Raw genomic sequence first — 21,337 nt, forward strand, 5'->3', positions numbered from 1 at the left:
GCAGCCAATGGGTCACCATGGCAGCCAGGACCCTGCTGAAGACCTCCATTTCTGTGATCTTTACACTCCTATGAATCCCAGTCTGGATCCTTAATTTCAATACATCCTGCAGTACTAAAGTGCTGTGGTATATTGCATAAATTAGGGGTCTCAAACATGCAGCTAGGATGGGAGACATTACTACAAGATGGGGGGCAAAAAGGGGCACATTACTATAAGATGGAGGCCATTATTACAGTATGGGGGCATTAATATAGGAAAGGGGACATTAATACACGAAGAGGGGACATTATTATAGGAGGGAGTCATTAATACAAGAAGAGGGATATTATTACAGGAAGGGGGACACTGTTACAAGATGGGAGCCATGATTTGGGACATTATTACAAAAGGGGGGCCAGGATGGAATATATTATTACAGGATGGGGACCACAATTACAATATGGGGCCAATTGTAAGACAATATTAATGTGAGGTCAATTGGGAACAAAAAAAAAAGTAAAAATAATTATAGAAATAAAAAAAATGAAAAAAAAGTAGGAAAAATAACAAAAAAATATTTTGGCACTAAAAAGGCTGTTTTATGTAAAGACAAAAGGTAAACAAAAAAGTACATGTTTGGTTTCACCTGGAACTACCCAAATTATGAATTTGTACCATAACCCATACGATGAACACGATTAAAAAAAAAAATCCATGCCAAAATTGTTTTTAAATTATACTGATACTCAAAAAATGGAATAAACAGAGATCAAAGAGTCGTATAGAAAAAAAGTCACTATATCACTGAAAATTCCATCTTGTCCAGCAAAGAATGGGGATCGTCATATTCATACTTTTTTTTATGTGCAGTCCATTTACCCTGCCAAGTTTGAGACCTCTGATATAAGTAATCAACTAATAGCACTTGCAAGTCAACTAGGGGGATTAAAAAAAACAAGAAATATATAGTTAAAGAATTTCCGTCATTTTAAATTTTTTTTTCATAACTCAATAGTATATGTGGAAATAAACTTTGTAATATACCATATTTTATTTGAAAAATTTGCTCCTTTCTCCTTCAGGTCTGATCGTTCATTCTCAAAAATCTCAAGTCACAGGTACAATCTGTCTTCAGCGAATACAGACTTTCCCATTACTGATATGAAAGATGACAGTTGGTGCTCATAAAGTTCTATGGAACTAGCAGCAGAATGTCTGTATTGGCTTCTAGCTCCTCTTCTCTCCATAGAAATTTATGAGCAGCAACTGTCATCTGCTATCTCAGTAACAGGAAAATCTGTTTTCACTGAATACAGATTTTACCCATGAATTGAGAGCAAAGAATCAATAAAAGAGGAGAAAGAAGCTGATTTATTTGATAATATATTACAAAGTTGCTTATTTTCCGGTGTACTATTGATTAATGAAATAAAAATTAAAATGACAGTTATTTTTTAAACATTTAGATAAAAATAAAATTTAAAAAAATCATCATTTTTTCAAATCCGAGAGTAAAAAAAAAATGCATCCGTCAAAGGCTGATCTATCAAAATATAAAATTAACTCAGATGGTAAAGTTTGTAAAAAAAGTCAGAATGCCAAAATTTTCTTCCACTCCAAAGAAAAATGGATTAAAAATACGATCAAAGTGTCATATTTGCCTAAAATGGTAATATTATAAACCAATAGCTCAGGGCCATTTGGATATTTACACTTTCCTTCGGGGGCCATACAAATTGTACGCTAACTCCGCCTAGTGACGCTGGCACTGGTGTCAGAACGTAATCTTTCATTGCACGCGCGTCAGCATGTAGTAGTGAACGCTGCGTGTGCGTGCTTACAGAGCAAAAAGAAATTAATAGGCTGGTGTCAATCAAAACACAGCTGCTGGCCCAAGCACTACTGTCCTCAGGAATCTGCCTGGGGGCCGGAGAAAAGGTCATTGCGGGCCATAAATGGCCTTTGGGCCTGAGGTTCTCCACCCCTGACTTAGACTATGACTGCACAAAAAAAATGATTTTATTGTGCACATATATTTAGTAAAGTCATAAATTTACTGACCATCAAAGTTATCATTACACTTATTCCACTTTATTCACTTTTAAAACAAAACATGCTACAAAACAATAAAAAAAAGTGAAATTGCTATTGATATTTACTAGTCCTTCAAAATACAAGACCTCCGTGGCTGCATCCATGGATAAAATGAAAGAGTCATGACTCTAGAAAGAAGAATAAAAGCCGCCAATATCTGGATACCTAATTCTCTAGAATACAGTGGGTACGGAAAGTATTCAGATCCCTTTAAATTTTTCACTCTATGTTTCATTGCAGCCATTTGGTAAATTCTAAAGAGTTCAATTTTTTATTCTCATTAAAGTACACTCTGCACCCCATCTTGACTGAAAAAAAACAGAAATGTAGAAATTTTTGCAAATTTATTAAAAAAGAAAAACTGAAATATCACATGGTTATAAGTATTCAGACCCTTTGCTCAGACACTCATATTTAAGTCACATGCTGTCCATTTCCTTGTGATCCTCATTGAGATGGTTCTACTCCTTCATTGGAGTCCAGCTGTGTTTAATTAAACTGATAGGACTTGATTTGGAAAGGCACACATCTGTCTATGTAAGAGCTCACAGCGCATGTCAGACCAAATGAGAATCATGATCTCAAAGGAACTGCCCAAGGAGCTCAGAGACAGAATTGTGGCAAGGCACAGATCTGGCCAAGGTTACAAAATAATTTCTGCATTACTCAAGGTTCCTAAGAGCACAGTGGCCTCCATAATCCTTAAATGGAAGAAGTTTGGGACCACCAGAAGTCTTCCTAGACCTGGCCGTCCAGCGAAACTGAGCAATCGTGGGAAAAGAGCCTTGGTGAGAGAGGTAAAGAAGAACCCCAAGATCACTGTGGCTGAGGTCCAGAGATGCAGTAGGGAGATGGGAGAAAGTTCCACAAAGTCAACTATCACTGCAGCCCTCCACCAGTTGGGCCTTTATGGCAGAGTGGCCCGACGGAAGCCTCTCCTCAGTGCAAGACATATGAAAGCCTGCATAGAGTTTGCTCAAAAACACATGAAGGACTCCCAGACTATAATAAATAAGATTCTCTGGTCTGATGAGACGAAGATAGAACTTTTTGGTGATAACTGTAAGCGGTATGTGTGGAGAAAACCAGGCACTGCTCATCACCTGCCCAATACAATGCCAACAGTGAAACATGGTGGTAGCAGCATCATGCTATGGGGGTGTTTTTCAGTTGCTGGGACAGGACGACTGCTTGCAATTGAAGGAAACATGAATGTGGCCAAGTACAGAGATACCCTGGATAAAAACCTCTTCCAGAGTGCTCAGGGCCTCAGACTTGGCCAAATGTTCACCTTCCAACAAGACAATGACCTTAAGCACACAGCTAAAATAACAAAGGAGTGGCTTCAGAGCAACTCTGTGACCATTCTTGACTGGCTCAGCCAGGGCCCTGACCTAAACCCAATTGTGCATCTCTGGAGAGACCTGAAAATGGCTGTCCACCAACGTTCACCATCCAACCTGACGGAACTGGAGGGGATCTGCAAGGAAGAATGGCAGAGGATCCCCAAATCCAGGTGTGAAAAACTTGTTGCATCATTCCCAAGAAGACTCATGGCTGTACTAGCTCAAAAGGGTGCTTCTACTCCATACTGAGCAAAGGGTCTGAATACTTATGACCATGTGATATTTCAGTTTTTCTTTTGAATAAATTTGCGAAAATTTCTACATTTCTGTTTTTTTCAGTCAAGATGGGGTGCAGAGTGTACTTTAATGAGAAAAAAATGAACTTTTTAGAATTTACCAAATGGCTTCAATGAAACAAAGAGTGAAAATTTTAAAGGGGTCTGAATACTTTCCGTACCCACTGTATCTCTCTAAAAAGTTTTTTTGGGGCTATGTTTTTTTCATGTTTGTTTTTGAATACTTTACCCATTGATCTGTTTATTTCAGTGAATAATTTTTTACATTGATGCATTCATATTTATAATTCATTTTTTTTTATTTCCCATGCTATAAATGGGATTTATGATTACTAAAGTCTTGTAGCATTTTCTTTGAATTCTTTTGTGTGGTTTGGAGAAGGTCCATGTTAGACCAAAGAGAGTGCAGACAAGGGAATACAAACACTTGACTCATCTGGTGATGCTTTTGTCTCTTTGTGTATTAGATAATTCAGGTCAATGTGTATGACTGATGGTATAAAAGATGCAATATAAATGGTGTTCGCGTTCTTCAATCGAGGGGAAAGATGACACATCACAGGAGGTGTCACATTGAGAAGCGCAGAATAATCTATATAATCCACTATTACAGAGAGAAATTGGAAGTGAGCTAAAAGCCGCTGTCCTTCCCTCATCTGTAACAAAAGGATTTGACTCAATTATGTATCTGTATTGTTTACAATCAATTATCTCCACATCATTTCCCATATGTAATGCACAGCCATTATGTATCATTCATTCAGAATCTCCTCCAAATCCCGTTCATAGAAACTTATTGGTCGCTTGCCAAATCATTTCAGCTGCAACTGCTCGATAAGAATATTTTGCAGTCAACAATTTCCTTATCTAGCAGACAGACTAAAAAAGAAAATATGCCGCGTTTTCATGCAGCTGTTGGACTGACTGTATAATGAGCCCGAGATTATGTTAATTATGGTAATGCCAACTGCACTTAAGTTTCAATCAGCTAGGCAAGTTAAGGTGGCAGCGTGGCAGAAAATGTTCTGTTGATACAGGACGGGCGGCAGTCAGTTCATCATTAGGGGGAACATATGTACACCCCTGACTTGGCTTCTTTGAGGCCAGTACATTGCTGATATAAGGGAAAATGTACATTATTGAAGACATAATGGTCAGAAATATTTGCAGTGTACACTTTCCATGTGATTTAAGGGAAAGGGTACCATAGTTGCGTCAACAATTCCAATATCTGCTCTATAGCTGGGGCTGAAACGTTATCCATCTTAAAGGAAATCTGTTATCATGTTTTTGCTACCCCTTCTTAGAGTAGCATGATGTAGAGGTAAAGGCTCTGATTCTAGCAGTATATCACTAACTGGGCTGCTTGCTGTAGTTTTGATAAAATCCCTGTTTTACCTGCAGATCTACCAGTCCTCTGAATGTTGAGCTCTATATAACCCCACCACACCACTGATTGGCAGCTTTCTGTGTACACTGTGCATAGGCAGAAAGCTGCCAATCCGTGGTTGAGGTGTGGTTATATGGAGTTCATGAATATGTAGGACTTCATGGCAGCAGGTTTACTAGTCCTCCAAAAAAATGATAACCCATATAGAGCCAAAAAATGGAGGGCACTTTCAATGACTAGAACATCCAAATGAAAGTAGAATAAAAAAAAACGCAGGTAAAGATATAATAACAACCTTTATTAATTATACAAAAAGATATTCATGATCAGATAGATTAAAATCATGAAGAGAGAATAGGACACAGATATCGCTTCTGCCCAGGAACCAGGTAAATAAATATACTGTACACTGAAGTTAAGAATATACGTATCAACAGAGGACCAAGTGGATGAAGGTAAGTATACGTGATAGTAATGTCCTATAGTGACAAAGTAATGTAATAATAAATGAGGAAGCAATAATGTACCAGAACATCAAAGAGCGATTCGTGTTAACTCCTTCCCAGGAATGGTGGACCTCCACTGTAGTATGTACCAATACTAAATCTAATAGGTTAAAGGGGTTGTCCACTACCAGGACAATCCCTTCTCACTCTGAATGTTTGCCCCTATTAAGATAAAAACATTCAGGCCACAATCACACGTTCAGTATCTGGTCAGTATTTTATATCAGTATTTCTAAGCCAAAACCAGGAGTGGGTGATAAATACAGAAGTGGTGACGTGTTTCTATTATACTTTTCCTCTGATTGTGCCACTTCTGATTTTGGCTTACACATACTGATGTGAAATACTGACCAAATACTGACATGTGATTGTAACCTCGTACTCACCTCCCGAGCTGCTGCTGTTCCAGCAGTGTTGGCACTCGCATTCCCGGGGCTCACATGAGGTTGTTACATCACACGAGCTCTGCGCCCAATCATCGCCGGCTTCACTCTCCGCGCCTTCGGAGCTATAAGTATGAAGTGACCGCGGGCAAGGCCGCGCATTGGTATCTATAATCTGGCCCAGCAAGATCCCCACACACAGACTCCATCTTGATAACCGTATCTTTACTCGTATACATTTTTAACAGCAAAGAAAAACAATAAATGACAACCGTAAATATGCACAGTAATAACGTGTAGTGATAAGCTGACCCTCACTGTCCCTACTCACACGTTACCAGTCCTTTACTCCAGAAGGATGTGTCCCCGTCGCAGGCCTGTCTGTCTTTGCAGGAGGGCGTCCCAGCCGGAGAAAAAAAACAGGAACAACAAATTACGCTGAAAGGAGGGAATACTTCGGCCTCTCGCCAGAGGACCCGCTTACAGTCTCTCTGATCCGGATAGAAGCTCTGGTGGGTCCCCTTATGTAGTCCACACTCCAGTAGCGGGGAGTGTAATAGCTGTATCCCTCAGCAGTGAAGAAGCTGGGGAAGGCCCCGAGGAAATGGTGTCAGGTAAAAGAAATCCCGTTGAGAGTCTCTCCTGCGCCACGCACGAGGGCCTGCACACAGTCCTGGCTCTTTTCACAGCCCACAGCAAACTCCTCGCGCGCTTTTTTCTGCTTCCCACTATGGTCACGTGACTCTCTAGGGCCGGACACAGGAGGCTCAGTCTTTTGCTCTGTCATCACACCCTGCGCAGGTGCAACCTCTGGCCACAAGGTGGCAACATCATCCTGTGTAATCACTTCTGTAACAGACTCTATATCAATAATCACAGAACAGCCAGAGCCTGCCAGCTCACTACACGTCCCCCCACTCAAAGGTTGGCAGTCCTTGTCAACGACCGGCTCCAGGGCGGCGATGGCTGTGGATGTGACAGGGGGCGGCTGGGAAGAGGGCCACACATATTGGTCTCTGTAGGACTGTCCTGGAGGTACCCCTGCAGTGGTCCTCGTTGTCCGCCTAACGGGTTGGATCCCCTCTCTCCTATCAGTCACCCCACTCTCTTTCCCAGTCGACATGTCAGTAGAGGAGGTAATCGGTTCAAGTGCGTCAGTCGGACGGACAGGGGTAGGCATGCATTCAGTCTCTACATCCCCGGGGTCAGTGTCTCCGACAGTATTAGTGATATCCATCTCTCTAGGTATCACAGTAGGGGAGTCAGGCTGGGAACGGCAGGGGCGCAACATATTACGGTGCAAAGTTCGGATGCTGCCGCTGTCTTCGCCCTGCACTCGATAGACGGGGCCACCGGGGTAGACTTCGGTCTCCCACTTGGGCCGGAGTTTCCCTTGCGGCTTCTTTATTCGGACTAGGACCAGTTGACCTACATTCAGTGGGTCTTCTTGTACCGGAAGTGGGTCAGCGTGTACTTGATCCTGAATTTGTCGGCCTACTAGCCGGTAGACAGTCTCCATTCTCTGGCGGTGTGTTTGTAGCCAGGAAGGATAGGTACCACAGGTATCTTCTTCGGAGCTAGACAGTTGCAACTCATGGATGTCTTTGCCTGGACGGCCAAAGAGAAGGGTGTATGGGGTGTATCCGGTGACGGAATGGACCTGATTATTATAGGCCCACAGCAGTTCCGGGAGGAATCGAGGCCAGTCGGGCTTTTTGTCTTCAGCCAAAGTCCGGATCAGTTGTAAGAGGGTCCGGTTAAAGCGTTCACATGTGGATGGTAAGGGGTGGTCCTGGACTTCTTGATTCCATACATCCGTTGGAGTTCTTCAATGACTCGCCCTTCGAAACAAGCCCCCTGATCAGAGTGTAGCCGCTCCGGACACCCGTAGACCCGAACGAATTGCTGACAGATAGCCTGTGCAGCTGATTCAGCAGTCTGATCCTTCGTAGCAACAGCGACAGCGAATTTCGTGAAGTGGTCCACCATCACCAGACAGTACTGGTAGCCACTATTCGCTGTTCCGATCAATAGATAGTCCACCATCAACAGCTCGAGGGGCCTCGATGTCTTAATAGTCTGGACGGGGGCACGCTGCTCCGCGGACTTGTGGAATTCACAGGAACGGCATGCTTGACAGACGTTTTCAACCAACTTACGGAGCCCCGGACAAAAAATGAACTGCTGGGTCCACCGGAGGGTCTTGTCTATGCCGAAGTAACCGTTCCTTCTGTGAGCTTCGCCCACCATCTCATGGGCCAACTGCACCGGGACGACAATCTGCAAACACTCCTCCAGCATATGGGATAAAAGGGCCCTGCGACACAGGACTCCATCTTTCACGATCAGCCGATCCCACTGGGCAAGCAGAGCCAAGGCTCCGGTCGATAGTCGGGCTCTCACTTCGGAGGGCGGTTTCTCTTGTTTATTCACATACTGTTTCAGTAAGACGTGCTCGGGATCTCGATCTTGAAGCTTGGCCCATTCTTGCTGGGACAGGGGAGATCCCACTACGGCTTCAATCCCTCCTACCGCATACTGGCGGCTATCTTCTATTTGCTTTGTGAGCCGGGCAAAGTCAGGCATCTCATCTTCCTCCAACTCTTCATCCCGGTCCCCCACTGGCGGGGATGATGTCACTCTAGACAGGCTGTCAGCATTCTGATTCTCATTCCCCGCTCTGTATTTAATTTTGTACTGGAATCTAGAGAGCCTGGCCATCCAGCGCTGTTCCATTGCCCCTAGTTTGGCATTCTCTAGGTGGGCAAGAGGATTGTTGTCCGTCATGACCAGCACTTCCGCTCCTGTCAGATAGCCAGCAAATTTCTCCGTCATAGCCCAAGTCAGAGCCAGGAGTTCCAAGCGGAAGGAGCTGTAATTGACGGGATTCTTTTCGGTGTCACGGAGAGACCTACTGGCATAGGCTATCACGCGTTCTTTATTATCTTGAACTTGAGAGAGGACCGCCCCTAGACCTTGAAGGCTGGTGTCGGTGTGCAACTGAAACGGTAATGTGTAGTCTGCATATGCCAGAACAGGGGGTGATGTTAGAGCAGCCTTAAGTGCCTGAAAGGATTTTTCTCGGTCAGGCCCCCAACTGATGCGTCGTCCTCTGGGGCTGTTCGCGGTCCCTCGGAGAACCTCATGCAGTGGTTCAGCAAGCCGAGCAAAGTCCTTGACAAACCGACGGTAGTAGCCTGCTAGCCCCAGAAAAGCCCGGACTTCTTTGACGGTAGTTGGCTGCGGCCACTCTTGAACGGCTGCTATCTTCTCCGGAGAGGGCCGGACGCCTTCGGCCGAGATCCGGTGGCCCAAGTAGTCGATTTCCTGCTGGAACAGACGGCACTTGCTGGGCTTCAACTTCAAGCCGTGTCTCCTCAAGCGCTGGAACACTTGGCCAAGCTTGTGAAGATGATCCTCAAAGGTGGCGGAGTATACCACGATGTCGTCAAGGTATATCAGCGTAAACTCAAAGTTGAAGTCCCCCAGACAGCGTTCCATTAGTCTCTGAAAGGTCCCCGGTGCGTTATTCAAGCCGAACGGCATCCGGTCGAACTCATACAGGCCCATGGGAAGGATGAAGGCGGTCTTTTCCCTGTCCTTCTCACTCATTGGAACCTGCCAATATCCACTGGCCAGGTCTAGGGACGAAAAATATTTGGCCTTCTTCAGGGCGGTCAGTGACTCTTCGATCCGAGGAAGTGGATATGAGTCCCGGATAGTGCAAGCGTTCAGCCTACGGAAGTCCACGCAAAACCTTAGGGAACCATCTTTCTGCTTGACTATCACCACGGGTGCAGCCCACGGGCTCTGGCTTTCATGTACCACTCCGGCGCGTAGCATGGATTCTAACAGGCTTTTCACCTCCTGGTATTGCTGAGGTGGTATCTGCCGGTACCTCTCGCGGATAGGGGGGGTATCGCCCGTGGGTATCTCGTGCTGGATACTGGTGGTACACCCAAAGTCTGTGTCATGCTTTGCAAAGGAGTCTTGGTGTTCCCGCAGGAGTTCCTCCACTTGAGACACTTCTTGTTTGGTGTACTGAGACGTGTCTAGCTGCACTTTTTCCCGTAGTTTTCGCCCAATGTCTTCATCGTCTACTTGAGCGTTTATGGCTGAGACGGTTACCGTCCAGTCGCCTTCTGTAGACGGGGTGAATTCTAGGGGCCCAATGGGATTCACTTCCGTGGGTAGAGCATATACCCGGGCAAGTTGAGTGCCGGCTTCAAGGGCTAGGCCTACGTCTGCGGTGTTGTTTAGCCTGACAGGGACTCTCCCGTTCCTCACGACGGCTAGAGTGCGAGCAACTAGTGGGTTTAGCTTACCCCCACTTGGGGTCCTCGGCTCGATCAACACTTCAACCCCCTCAAGTTGTCGGTGGGTGTTAAGGGGTAAGGAAATGACTGTCTCTTTTTCAGCGGGCAAAGTAATCCGGGTACGGCGTGGCACCGTAATGGCGGCTAGGGGTAGTTGTTCCTCTGCCATCTGTTGAAGTCCAACGGTCCGGATTACGCGCTGGAACGCCAGACGAGTAGGCTTATGTTTGGTGACTTTCTGCCAGTATTTGGGTCCTTTTCTTGTCAACAGCATAAGATCCAGGTCTTTCAAAATGTTCATTCCAACTATCACTGGGGTCTCGGAGCCGAAACCTTCCTTGACGATGACAATCCCTCGTTTCCCTAAGTCCTGTCCGCAGGCCTTTGTGTCCATCCAAGCAACTCCGGTCACTGGAATGGGTAGATTATTAGCCGCAATAATCTTAATGGCGGTGTCTGGGTCACGAGCAGTTCTTGGTTTGAGGTAATTTTCGTAAAACTGTTCAGAGATCGTGGTCACTTGTGACCCAGTGTCCATCAGTCCCTGTATGGCAATTCCCTCCAGGACAACGTCAAGTGTCGGGCTATTCGAGGCAAGAGCACCCCGCCATCGGCTCTGTTTTTCCACACCCCTCTCCTTGGCCTCAGCTGCAGGGGTGTCTAGTTTAACGGCGACCATTGTGGTGAGGCCCGGCGTGGTAGCTCTGCTTGTGGATATGGCTGGGGTTCAATTCGCTGGTCTGATCGAAATTCCCTTCGCTGGGGTGACTGAGGGTTTGTTCGTTGGTGCAACGGAGGTTGTTGCGGAGGGAAGTGTTGAGGACAACGATTTGCCCTATGGCGAGGATCACCGCATGACCAACACTGTCCCACGGGACGACTAGGCTGTCTTCGCTGGTTTCCCTGTCGGTCTAATGTTAACTGTAATACCTGTTGCTGTAAGTCTGCTACCATCTGTTTCAGGTCTTCCGTGTCACTGTTCGGATTTTTAATGTCAGATATGGATCTGCACGCAGCACCTTGAATCCCCACATCCATGACGGGTCCCCTTGAACGTTCTATGGCTTCCTGTTTGACTTCAGCAAAAGTAAGAGCCGGCATCATCCGGATCAAGTCCTGTAACGTGCGGTTAAGATACTGGTCTCTCAGTCCTATTACAAATTGGTCTCTCAGTACCAGGTCACGAGGAGCCATACCAGCTAGTTGCTCCCCTTTTCCACAGGTTTGTTCAAGGAGTACCTGAAGGGCGTTCGCATATTGGGGAATATCCTCCCATTCAAGCTGCATCCGTCTAAAGAACATGTGTCGCAGTGTTCCCTGGTATGTGGTCGGCCCATAGGTGTTCTCCAGCACCCGCACCAAATCATCTACTGTACGCTGGCCCCTGACCGTCTCCAGTCTGACTGTCGTCAATGCCTCCCCCTCTAGCGTCAGTACCGCCATTTCTGCCAAGGTCTTAGGGTCAATATTATACATTTCCCCCAGTATCCGGACTTGTTCCGCCCACTCTGGTATAGGGTAGTTTCGTCCGCCAAATTTCCTGACCTGATTCACAATAGACACCGGCGGGGGTTTCTGACTGTACACATGGCCTGGGTGGGAATCTTGTTGGTCACAGATCCTGCCGACTACGCCAGATGAAGTGACCGCGGGCAAGGCCGCGCATTGGTATCTATAATCTGGCCCAGCAAGATCCCCACACACAGACTCCATCTTGATAACCGTATCTTTACTCGTATACATTTTTAACAGCAAAGAAAAACAATAAATGACAACCGTAAATATGCACAGTAATAACGTGTAGTGATAAGCTGACCCTCACTGTCCCTACTCACACGTTACCAGTCCTTTAATCCAGAAGGATGTGTCCCCCGTCGCAGGCCTGTCTGTCTTTGCAGGAGGGCGTCCCAGCCGGAGAAAAAAAACAGGAACAACAAATTACGCTGAAAGGAGGGAATACTTTGGCCTCTCGCCAGAGGACCCGCTTACAGTCTCTCTGATCCGGATAGAAGCTCTGGTGGGTCCCCTTATGTAGTCCACACTCCAGTAGCAGGGAGTGTAATAGCTGTATCCCTCAGCAGTGAAGAAGCTGGGGAAGGCCCCGAGGAAATGGTGTCAGGTAAAAGAAATCCCGTTGAGAGTCTCTCCTGCGCCACGCACGAGGGCCTGCACACAGTCCTGGCTCTTTTCACAGCCCACAGCAAACTCCTCGCGCGCTTTTTTCTGCTTCCCACTATGGTCACGTGACTCTCTAGGGCCGGACACAGGAGGCTCAGTCTTTTGCTCTGTCATCACACCCTGCGCAGGTGCAACCTCTGGCCACAAGGTGGCAACATCATCCTGTGTAATCACTTCTGTAACAGACTCTATATCAATAATCACAGAACAGCCAGAGCCTGCCAGCTCACTACAAGTAATCAAGAGGACGTGAGAGAGCAGCTGCAGTCCTGACTTCCTCCTGATTACTTGTAAGTCCGAAGGTGGGGACCGTGAAGCCGGCGATGATTGGTGCTCATGCGATATAACATTATGACGTGAACCTCAGGAATGAGAGTTCTGACACCACTGGAACGGCGCCAGCACAGGAGGTGAGTATAAGTGTTATTATTTAAAAGGGGGCAAACATTCAGATTGAGAAGGGGTTGTCCGAGTAGTGGACAATCCTTTTAAAGCAGAGTGAAGCTGATGGTGCTGGATGCAAGTTTACTAATGCAACTGTAGCTCTGGCTCAAAACTGTTGCTTCTTTGCATAATTGCTTAAACAATCAATTAGCTTATTAAGATTTGCTCATGGCTTGGAAATCTACAAGATTATTCAAATATGTAAGAATGTTTTGCTTCCCATGGATGTCATACTATATTTCCTAATGGCTTATTCTCCAGCCTCCAAGACCCCACCACTCTACTCAATAAAGGACCTTTTACTGTCACAGTACCTGGAACTGCAGTGCCAGGCACAGTCAATCTACAGACAAGATGTCATACCTATGTCATAACGAGGACACATTGCTTTTAAAAACACCCCAGCCCATTCATTATGTTGATTGGTGGCAGTCCTAGAGGTCACACTGCATCCGATCAAACAAGAATAGCCTATTCTAAGACTAGTATCAGAGGTACAGGCCCCAGAGAACCAGTTTTCTCACACACAAAGTATTACCCTCCAAGCAGATATAATGTACTAGTATACTTTCCCCGATGCCCTGTGTATTTTGAAAGGTTTTAACTCTTTTCAAGACTGATGGCACATTTCTGGGATATCCCAATATGGAAATGGGGTAGAGTTGGGATACCAGATGCAATGTATAGATGAGAGCGGCACTGTGTCTGCGAAAACTATGGAAGATATTTTTCTGGGAATGGTGGAGGTAAAATACCAAGGCGTAGGGATAGGCCATCATTCTTAAAGTACGCATCCCCTCTCATTTTACCCAATACCTGTCTTACAGTCCAAGAATGACAATGAACAGAGCTCATGAGTATTCATGGAGATTTGCATACAGCACAAGAGAAATGAATTAAGATTCCTTTGTAAATATAGAACAGCTGATAAATACTTTTGGAGACAGCAGATAAATACCTTCAAATGGAAAAAAAAACAGCGCAGGTGCTCAGAAGAAAGCCCATAGCAAAAATGAATTATTTATGAAGAGATATTTGGACATTTACAATTACAAAACGTAACCACTGAATGCGGCTATAATATAGAAATACAATGTAACATAATCCTGTGGAATTATCCTTCATGCGTAATCCCCGCTACTTTTATGTTGATCACTGGGTCTAACAACTTTTTTCCACAAATGTAGAATAAAATCCGCAGGAGAGCCAGTGCCAACACTGCTGGAACGGCACTGGAGGTGAATATAAATGTTATTATATTACTGGGGAGAAACATAGGGATTCAGAGAGGGTTGTCCACTACTCGTCCACTAGGTCCACTACCCACTAGGTCCACTACTAGGTCCACTACCCTTTTAAAGCGAACCTGTCATCAGGATTTTGCTAAGTAAACTACAGGCAGTGTTCGATTGGCGCCGTTACATTGATTAAAATGATACCTAGGTTGATGAAATCTGTCCTGTGGTTGTTGTTTAATCTTTATTTGCAGTTTGGAGATAATGATATGCTTGTGCTCCTGGGCGGCCTGTGGTTGGGGCTTTCTTTGGTTCTCTGGCATTATCTTCATCATTGTGGCTCAAATGACAGGTCACTGATCCTCTAGTGACCTGCCTCCTAATCTAAATACTGCGCTTGCGCAGTTCATATTGTGGTCTTTTAAAAAAATTTTTTAACTCAGCAAAATGGGGCCCGCACATGCATAGTAGCATCTATCACTTGCCAATAGATGCTACCGCACACGCACCACGGCCATTTTGTAGGAGCAAAATAAAATATTTGGCTTCAGCAAAATGGCTGCGACATGCACAGTAGCATCTATCGGCAAGTGATAGATGATTGCGCGGGCACCATTTTGCTGGAGTTAATAATTTTTTTTAAAAAGACCACAATATGAACTGCGTAGGCGCAGTATTTAAAATAGGTGGCAGGTCACTGAAGTTCAGTGACCTGTCATTTAAGCCCCTAAGGATGAATATGAGAACAGAGCACCAAGAAAAGCCCCGCCCACAGGCCGCCCCGGAGCACGAGCATCTCATTATCTCCAAACTGCTATCAAAGATTAAACAACAATCACATGACAGATTTCAGCAAACCAGGTATCATTTTAATCAGTGTAACGGCGCCCACCTGACACTGCCTGTAGTTTACTTAGCAAAATCCTGATGACAGGTTCCCTTTAAGCAGATTTGTTTTTATCATGTTGAGCATATGAACCTATGAGTAGTCTTACATAGCAAGGCCATCCGCCAGACATTGTAAATAAATGTAATATATTAAACAGTTTTTTTCTGCAAACTTATATATGTCTGCTCATGTCCTTCTGCTTTTTAGTAAGTTTTCAATGAAACAATAAAATATATTAGACAATTCATTGCAATGCGTGCGGTGTGTCCAGAGAGGAGGGCTCATTGCAAATATCATAATAGACACTTATTAGGTTGCTCAGTTTTGTTACCAAGAACACACCCTTACCATCACACATTGGACAATTCTTCATTAATGCATTTCTCTTGGTAGGATGGTAATAAAGAGATACATGGCACCCAGTAGCGAAGCTAATCTAACCGACCAGTGATGGGCCACTTCATTCCAAGAGCTCCATACAGGAGCAGCAGCTCTTTGCTACATATATCTTTGGATGTGTCTACATGAACCATGATTACCACTCTGTTGCTAGACCTTTTTGTATCTACATACAAGCATGCATCTATCATTTATTACTAAACCTGTGCATTACATATTGATCAGAGTCATAAGAGAATAATTATTGAGCTATCGTTTCCAGAAATAAATGTACTTACTACAATTAGTGCAATAACGGACAGGGTGTAGTAGGAAGCATCTCGTAGCAAACACCATGATGAGAGGACGACCACCTGAAAGAAAAAGACAGTTCGGTAACTTTGTAAATGTAGGTCATTATGTATAGTGCAAGCATCCACTGTTTCAGCCTGTAAGATACTCCAAAACTGTTCTCCAAATTCAGCTGGTGTTATTAAAAACAGTCAACGCCCCTCTAGCTTGGCCGAGCTCCTACAATACTAAAACATTTGTTTTTTCCTGCTGTAATTCCCAGAATGCAATCACCAGGGTCAGCAGACATTGATCCAGCAGGAGATGCAGTGAGTTTTTAGCTGCAGAACTGTGAGTTCAGCGATATTAGAATGGATAACATGCACAAAATCTGTGCAATATGCAAAATACTGATTATTTGCATATGTAGTCTAATGTATATGTAGATTATATTTTCATACTGGAAAATGCATTTTTCTTTTTTTGGGATGTCCTGTATTTTGCAGAAAGTTTTTTCTTTTCTTGCCAAACTCTCTGCTCAAGTAACAGCAGCAAAGAGACTGAAATGTGCTGCTTTTTTTCCTTGCCAGTTGCCATCCCATCTCTATTGTAGCAAACAACTTTAAAAAAAATGTTACCATCTAAGGATCCGAATGATGAAGTCGAAATCCGAAATTTGGTCCCATAAACATTATATTAAACCATCCATATATGCATGTGAATAGGGCCTCCTGACACATCCCAACAGATGATGCCGGTGGAGAGAAGGATTGGGCAATTTAGGCCACGTTCCTATGATGAGCTTTTGTTGAGTTTTTGATGTTGCAGAATTTCTCCACCATTTCTGCACCAATTATTTAAATTAGGTTACTTGTGCTTTATTGTACTTTTGTGTGCGTTTCTTTTAATATACGTTTTTATCACGTTCTTGACGCTGCGGTTTTTGTCTCTTGTTGGTGTGTCATTCTTTATATAAATCTGCTTTGTTTTTGATACTTCCTGGTATTTAGCTTTGACAAAACTTTTTTGCCATTTTTTACCTGCGAAATTTCTGCACCTAATATAAGTCTATGGGGAAATTCCGCATGGAAAACTTAGTGTACCTGCAAGAGAACTTGACATGCTGCGGATTTGAAACACGCACCGCAGGTCAGTTTATGCAGCGTTAAAAAGAAGCACAGTGGGCAGGAGATTTCTATAAATCCCATCCACTTTGCTGGAACTGTAAGACGCTGAGCTTTTGAAGCAGCTAAAATAAGCAGCATCAAAAATGTACCAAAAGCTCATCCTGGGAATGTAGCTTTAGGGCGCAGACAGATGGCCGTAGTTCTTGTGTGAGGATCGCATCGCAGTGCACGGACTGGCCGACACCTCTCCTGACCTGAGCGTTACAGCGTGATGTATTTCTATGCACCTGTCACGCTCAGATCAGGAGAACCGATGGTCAGTCCAAGCATTGCGATTCGATCCTCGCACAAGAAATACGGCCGTCTGTCTGCCTCTTAAAGTTAAAATCCCAATCTTTGCGTTCTCCCCAAGAGATAAGCAGCTTTCAGAGGTGCCTACAAGTGACTTTATCTTCTCCCCAATATAGAACACATGCCTGAGCCGAGTGTGCACGCGTAGGGGTTGGCATGGGGTTGTCAGCCATCGAACAAGCATTGGGCTGACAACTATCTGATGTATGTAGCCAGCTCTAGATGGTGCAGAACTCTATCACTTTCTGGTAACTGTATTAGTTCTGACCATTACCTTCATTTATTGCTGCTGCTGTAAAGCATAAACCCCCTACTGTCATAGCAGACAATATATGACGTGTGCCTCTAATGTGGCAGCTTTGGGATATTTTTAAAATAAAAAATATGTAAAATTCAATTCATGCAATTTTTTTTAAGTTGGTTTGTTTTTGTAACAGTTGTTAGCATTACCCACAGGAAGGAAGAAAGTGTTGCCAAAAAACAAATATTAACAGCTTATCTAAATTTTTGATTGCTATTTAGTACTTTAAGAGTATTATGTGAGTCTTGCAATAGCTGAATATATTCTAGATGTGACCTACTGATTAAGAACATTTACCTATAGCACTTATGGTAAATGGCTCTAATCCCAAGAACAGTAATTGTAGAGGTGGATAACTGGCAATTCCACATAATCGCCCAAGAAAAGGGGCCAAAAAAAGAACGGTGCGCACCTTGTGCTGGTACGTCTTACATAATAGCTCTTTACACCTAATGTTTGATAAATGAGCCTGAGCAGTGGGCACTGCTGTGTTATCGCAGTGGGTATATGTTCCCTATGTAAAGTGTGGGAGGTAAAACATTCAGTTCTGTTTGTTAACAATTTCTTTAATGTAACATAAAGAAAATGTAACCCACAAGAACAGAAGGATTATTAAAAGGACTCGACGGAGTGCAAAAGGGCATCGCTTGAATATACAGTAAGCAATTAATAAGAACATCACATGGTGCGATACCTAAATTACAGACCAGAATTATCTCTATATATAGAAATCTGTGTGTTGATTTAATATCAGAAACCAGTCGATCGGAGCAGCTACTTTACTATTTCCAGCTGATTTAAAGTGTCAAGTCATAAGATATTGACATCTATATCATATCAGTGGGAATCTGACAATCGCCAACCCCACCAATCAACTATTAGTCAACTAATAATGAAAAGAGCTGCACAGCACATATCCATTGAATATGTAGTGTCTTCTGCCAAGTACTACAGATCAGCTTTTATTCTAAAAAAGATCTGATCTGCAGTACTTGGCAGTGACAGCTACATATTGAACGAGACTGTGCAGCTTCGTTCATTGTCTCCTGGAGCTACAGCAGCTGATATGTGGGAGTGCCGGTCTGCTACTTATGACTCGTCCTAAGGGCAGGTGCAGATGACCGTATTTTTGATCCGAGTGTGATCCAACAAAACATCAGATCGCACCCGGACCAATGTTAGTCTATGGGGCCGTGCACATGTCTGATTTTATTCTCGGACAGAGCCGATTCCAGGGAAAAAAAATTGCAGCATGCCCAAGTTTGATCCAATATTTGGATTGCACTCGGCCAAACAAGTCAATGAGCTCGTGGAAACCTCGGATGACATTTGAGTGCAGTCAGATTTCTACAGAATGGAGAAGATGAATCCATTTTATTCTCCATCTTCTCCTCATCCGAGAGAATCAGATCACACTATAATCACACTCTGATCAAACTCTGATTAAAGTGTGATTTGCATAATCGACCTGATTCTCTCGGATGAGAAAACACATGCTGTAAAGACGGGTCATCAGTATCGTATGATTGGACTCCTGTAACATTTGTTTTTCCCTGGAAAACCCCTTTAATGGAATAACAAAGAGGAAGAGAGTGAAATCTATTCTCTTAGCTTCTATGCGGGCTGTCATGTGGGCATTTCTACCTTCCCTTATTCAACATGTAGGTATATTAGTCTTATTGCTTACCCACATAAAAAACATGCACACAATATAGGCAAACATGGATAGTGAGGAAGAGTGTGAGCTAAGACGTACAGAATGTACTTGAAATTCAGTTGGTATACTGGATCACAAGGCAATTTACATTTATAACCTTAAAATTGTAGACTACGCTTCCACTGTCTTTGGTTCCGATACAACTAGTAATGCAAGCTACTGTGCAGACCAAGAAAATATTAAAATGTACGAGAATGTGCAGAATATAGTTATTTGGCTGCACTCAAAAAGCCATGTGTTACATTTGCCTGTAAAACACAAATCTCAATGGATAACCGTTTACTGCAGGAGCATGCCAGATGATTGCATATAAATTCCTAAGAGACGGCAGGCCTGACTTTAAATGCAGCTGAGACCTGACCTGATGAGTTGGGTAGATTATAATATGATGAAGAAGGTGGAGTAGAGATGAAAGCCTTTGCTCTACACCAAAGGATCTGAAATCCAAATCCAGGACTACAAAGTTGATTTTCATCCTACTTATGTAATCTTTACGCAACAGTATCCTGGTCAGTATTTTGCATCAGTATTTGTGAACTAAAATCAGTAGTGGGTCCAAAAAATGCAGATGCAGATTTTTCCATTATGCTTCTCTCCTGTAGAGTCCACTTCTAGTTTTAGAACAGGTTCAGGGCATATCCGCATTGGAGCCTTCAAACGTTTTTTTAAATTCTGGCCATTTTTAACAAGTTTCAGTCCTCCTCTAGCTCGCTGGCTCCACAGCTCACTGAGAATTTGTACAATTGTATCACGTCAAGACAATGCTCTGTGAGCTAAATAGCCTGGACTCTAGGCTGATACAAATGCCTACCAGAGAGATTTGTGCTGCGTTTGCCTAAGAGTATCACCTAGATTGGATACCATTACATTCTATACAGGAAATTTTATAAATGTTTGCTAGAAATGTTGCTTATCTCTGTTTTTGGTGGTGTCATGATCACGAAACAAGAATTATGACCATTAGAGACCCTTGAAGAATGGAGAATGACCCTTGGGAAAGTCACCAATGATGACTGATACCAGGGCAGAAAAAGAAATGACATTAGCAAGGACTATGATGACCAACTCAAGTGTTAATGCTAATGCCAGAATGATGAATCCAGAGATGGAAAACCATGAAAACTTTAGGTGTATTATGGATTGAGCCTAGTCGTGAGTTAAGGACAACGGTAGCTAACAAAAAGGGCAACAAGAGTAGAATTTACAAGTCAGATGTCTAAGACAAAGGAAAAGGGATAGCATAGTCAGATAAATGAAAAGACAATGCCAGGGACTCAGATCAAAGTATAAAAAGCTGGAGGTTGTCACCAGGAAGGACTAACATGTAACAGGCTGGGTGCTTATGTGGCACCCCAGGTCTGGTCGCCACAGTGACAGCAATGTCATGTCTGAGAGCAGGTGGGAGGTTCCCTGGTTGGGGACAATTAGCATGCAGCACCTCCTGCCTCAGTCCAGGGAGGGGAGAAATCTGCCCTTTATAAACTGGATCTGGGGCGGGGTTAGAGAGACAAGTTCCAGACCAGTTAGAGACAAGTTCCAGTGAAGTTGCAGATAGGGACAGGTCAGCAGCAGGCTGAGGAGTCCCCATAGGCAGAGGAGGAACACGAGGCCAGGAGTGGAGCTAGCAGAACTCATCCTGGCTAGAGACTTACAAAGCCGGACACTGGAGTCCGAGGCTGTGAGGGTTATAAGTCCAGCAGCAGAAAACCACCACGCAGGGGACTTCAAGTCATCTGGCCCAAGGAAGCCCAGAGGCTCAGCCACACGAGAGGGACCACTACTGCCCCGGAGGGGTGAGAGGTACGGAAGGCCCGAGTCGCCAGTCATACGGGTGAGAACAACACCGTACACTCAGAGACGTGAGCTACCACTACACTACAGCGGGATAGCCGAGAAAGAGTGGAGTCAGCACGGTAGGCCTACAAACTCCCCCTGACCAGCGGGATTTCCCAGTTGCTCTCAGACTGACCCGGCCTCCATTGTTAACCTGTATTCCGGACGGGTCCCTTAATACCACCAACAGTAAAGACCCTGAATGACAGACTCCGTGTGGTTACTGCTGCTCCCGCGCACCATCACCACCAACATCCCTATTTTCTGCCCTGAGGCTATA

The 21,337-nt window shown here is 44.2% G+C and overlaps 1 protein-coding gene across 1 annotated transcript in view; it reads right to left on the reverse strand.

The window, feature by feature from the left end:
• The window catches only part of SLC24A3 (solute carrier family 24 member 3), a 428,724-nt gene that overhangs the window by 66,014 nt on the left and 341,373 nt on the right, over window positions 1-21,337 (reverse strand). Inside the window, exon 7 of the mRNA XM_073672470.1 lies at window positions 15,737-15,811. Coding sequence (XP_073528571.1) covers window positions 15,737-15,811 — 75 coding nt within the window. The remainder of the gene's footprint in view (window positions 1-15,736; window positions 15,812-21,337) is intronic.

This window comes from Phyllobates terribilis, unplaced genomic scaffold (assembly GCF_046119375.1).
Source record: "Phyllobates terribilis strain yellow unplaced genomic scaffold, ASM4611937v1 Scaffold_3__8_contigs__length_932513732, whole genome shotgun sequence".
In the NCBI taxonomy this organism is placed as follows: domain Eukaryota; kingdom Metazoa; phylum Chordata; class Amphibia; order Anura; family Dendrobatidae; genus Phyllobates; species Phyllobates terribilis.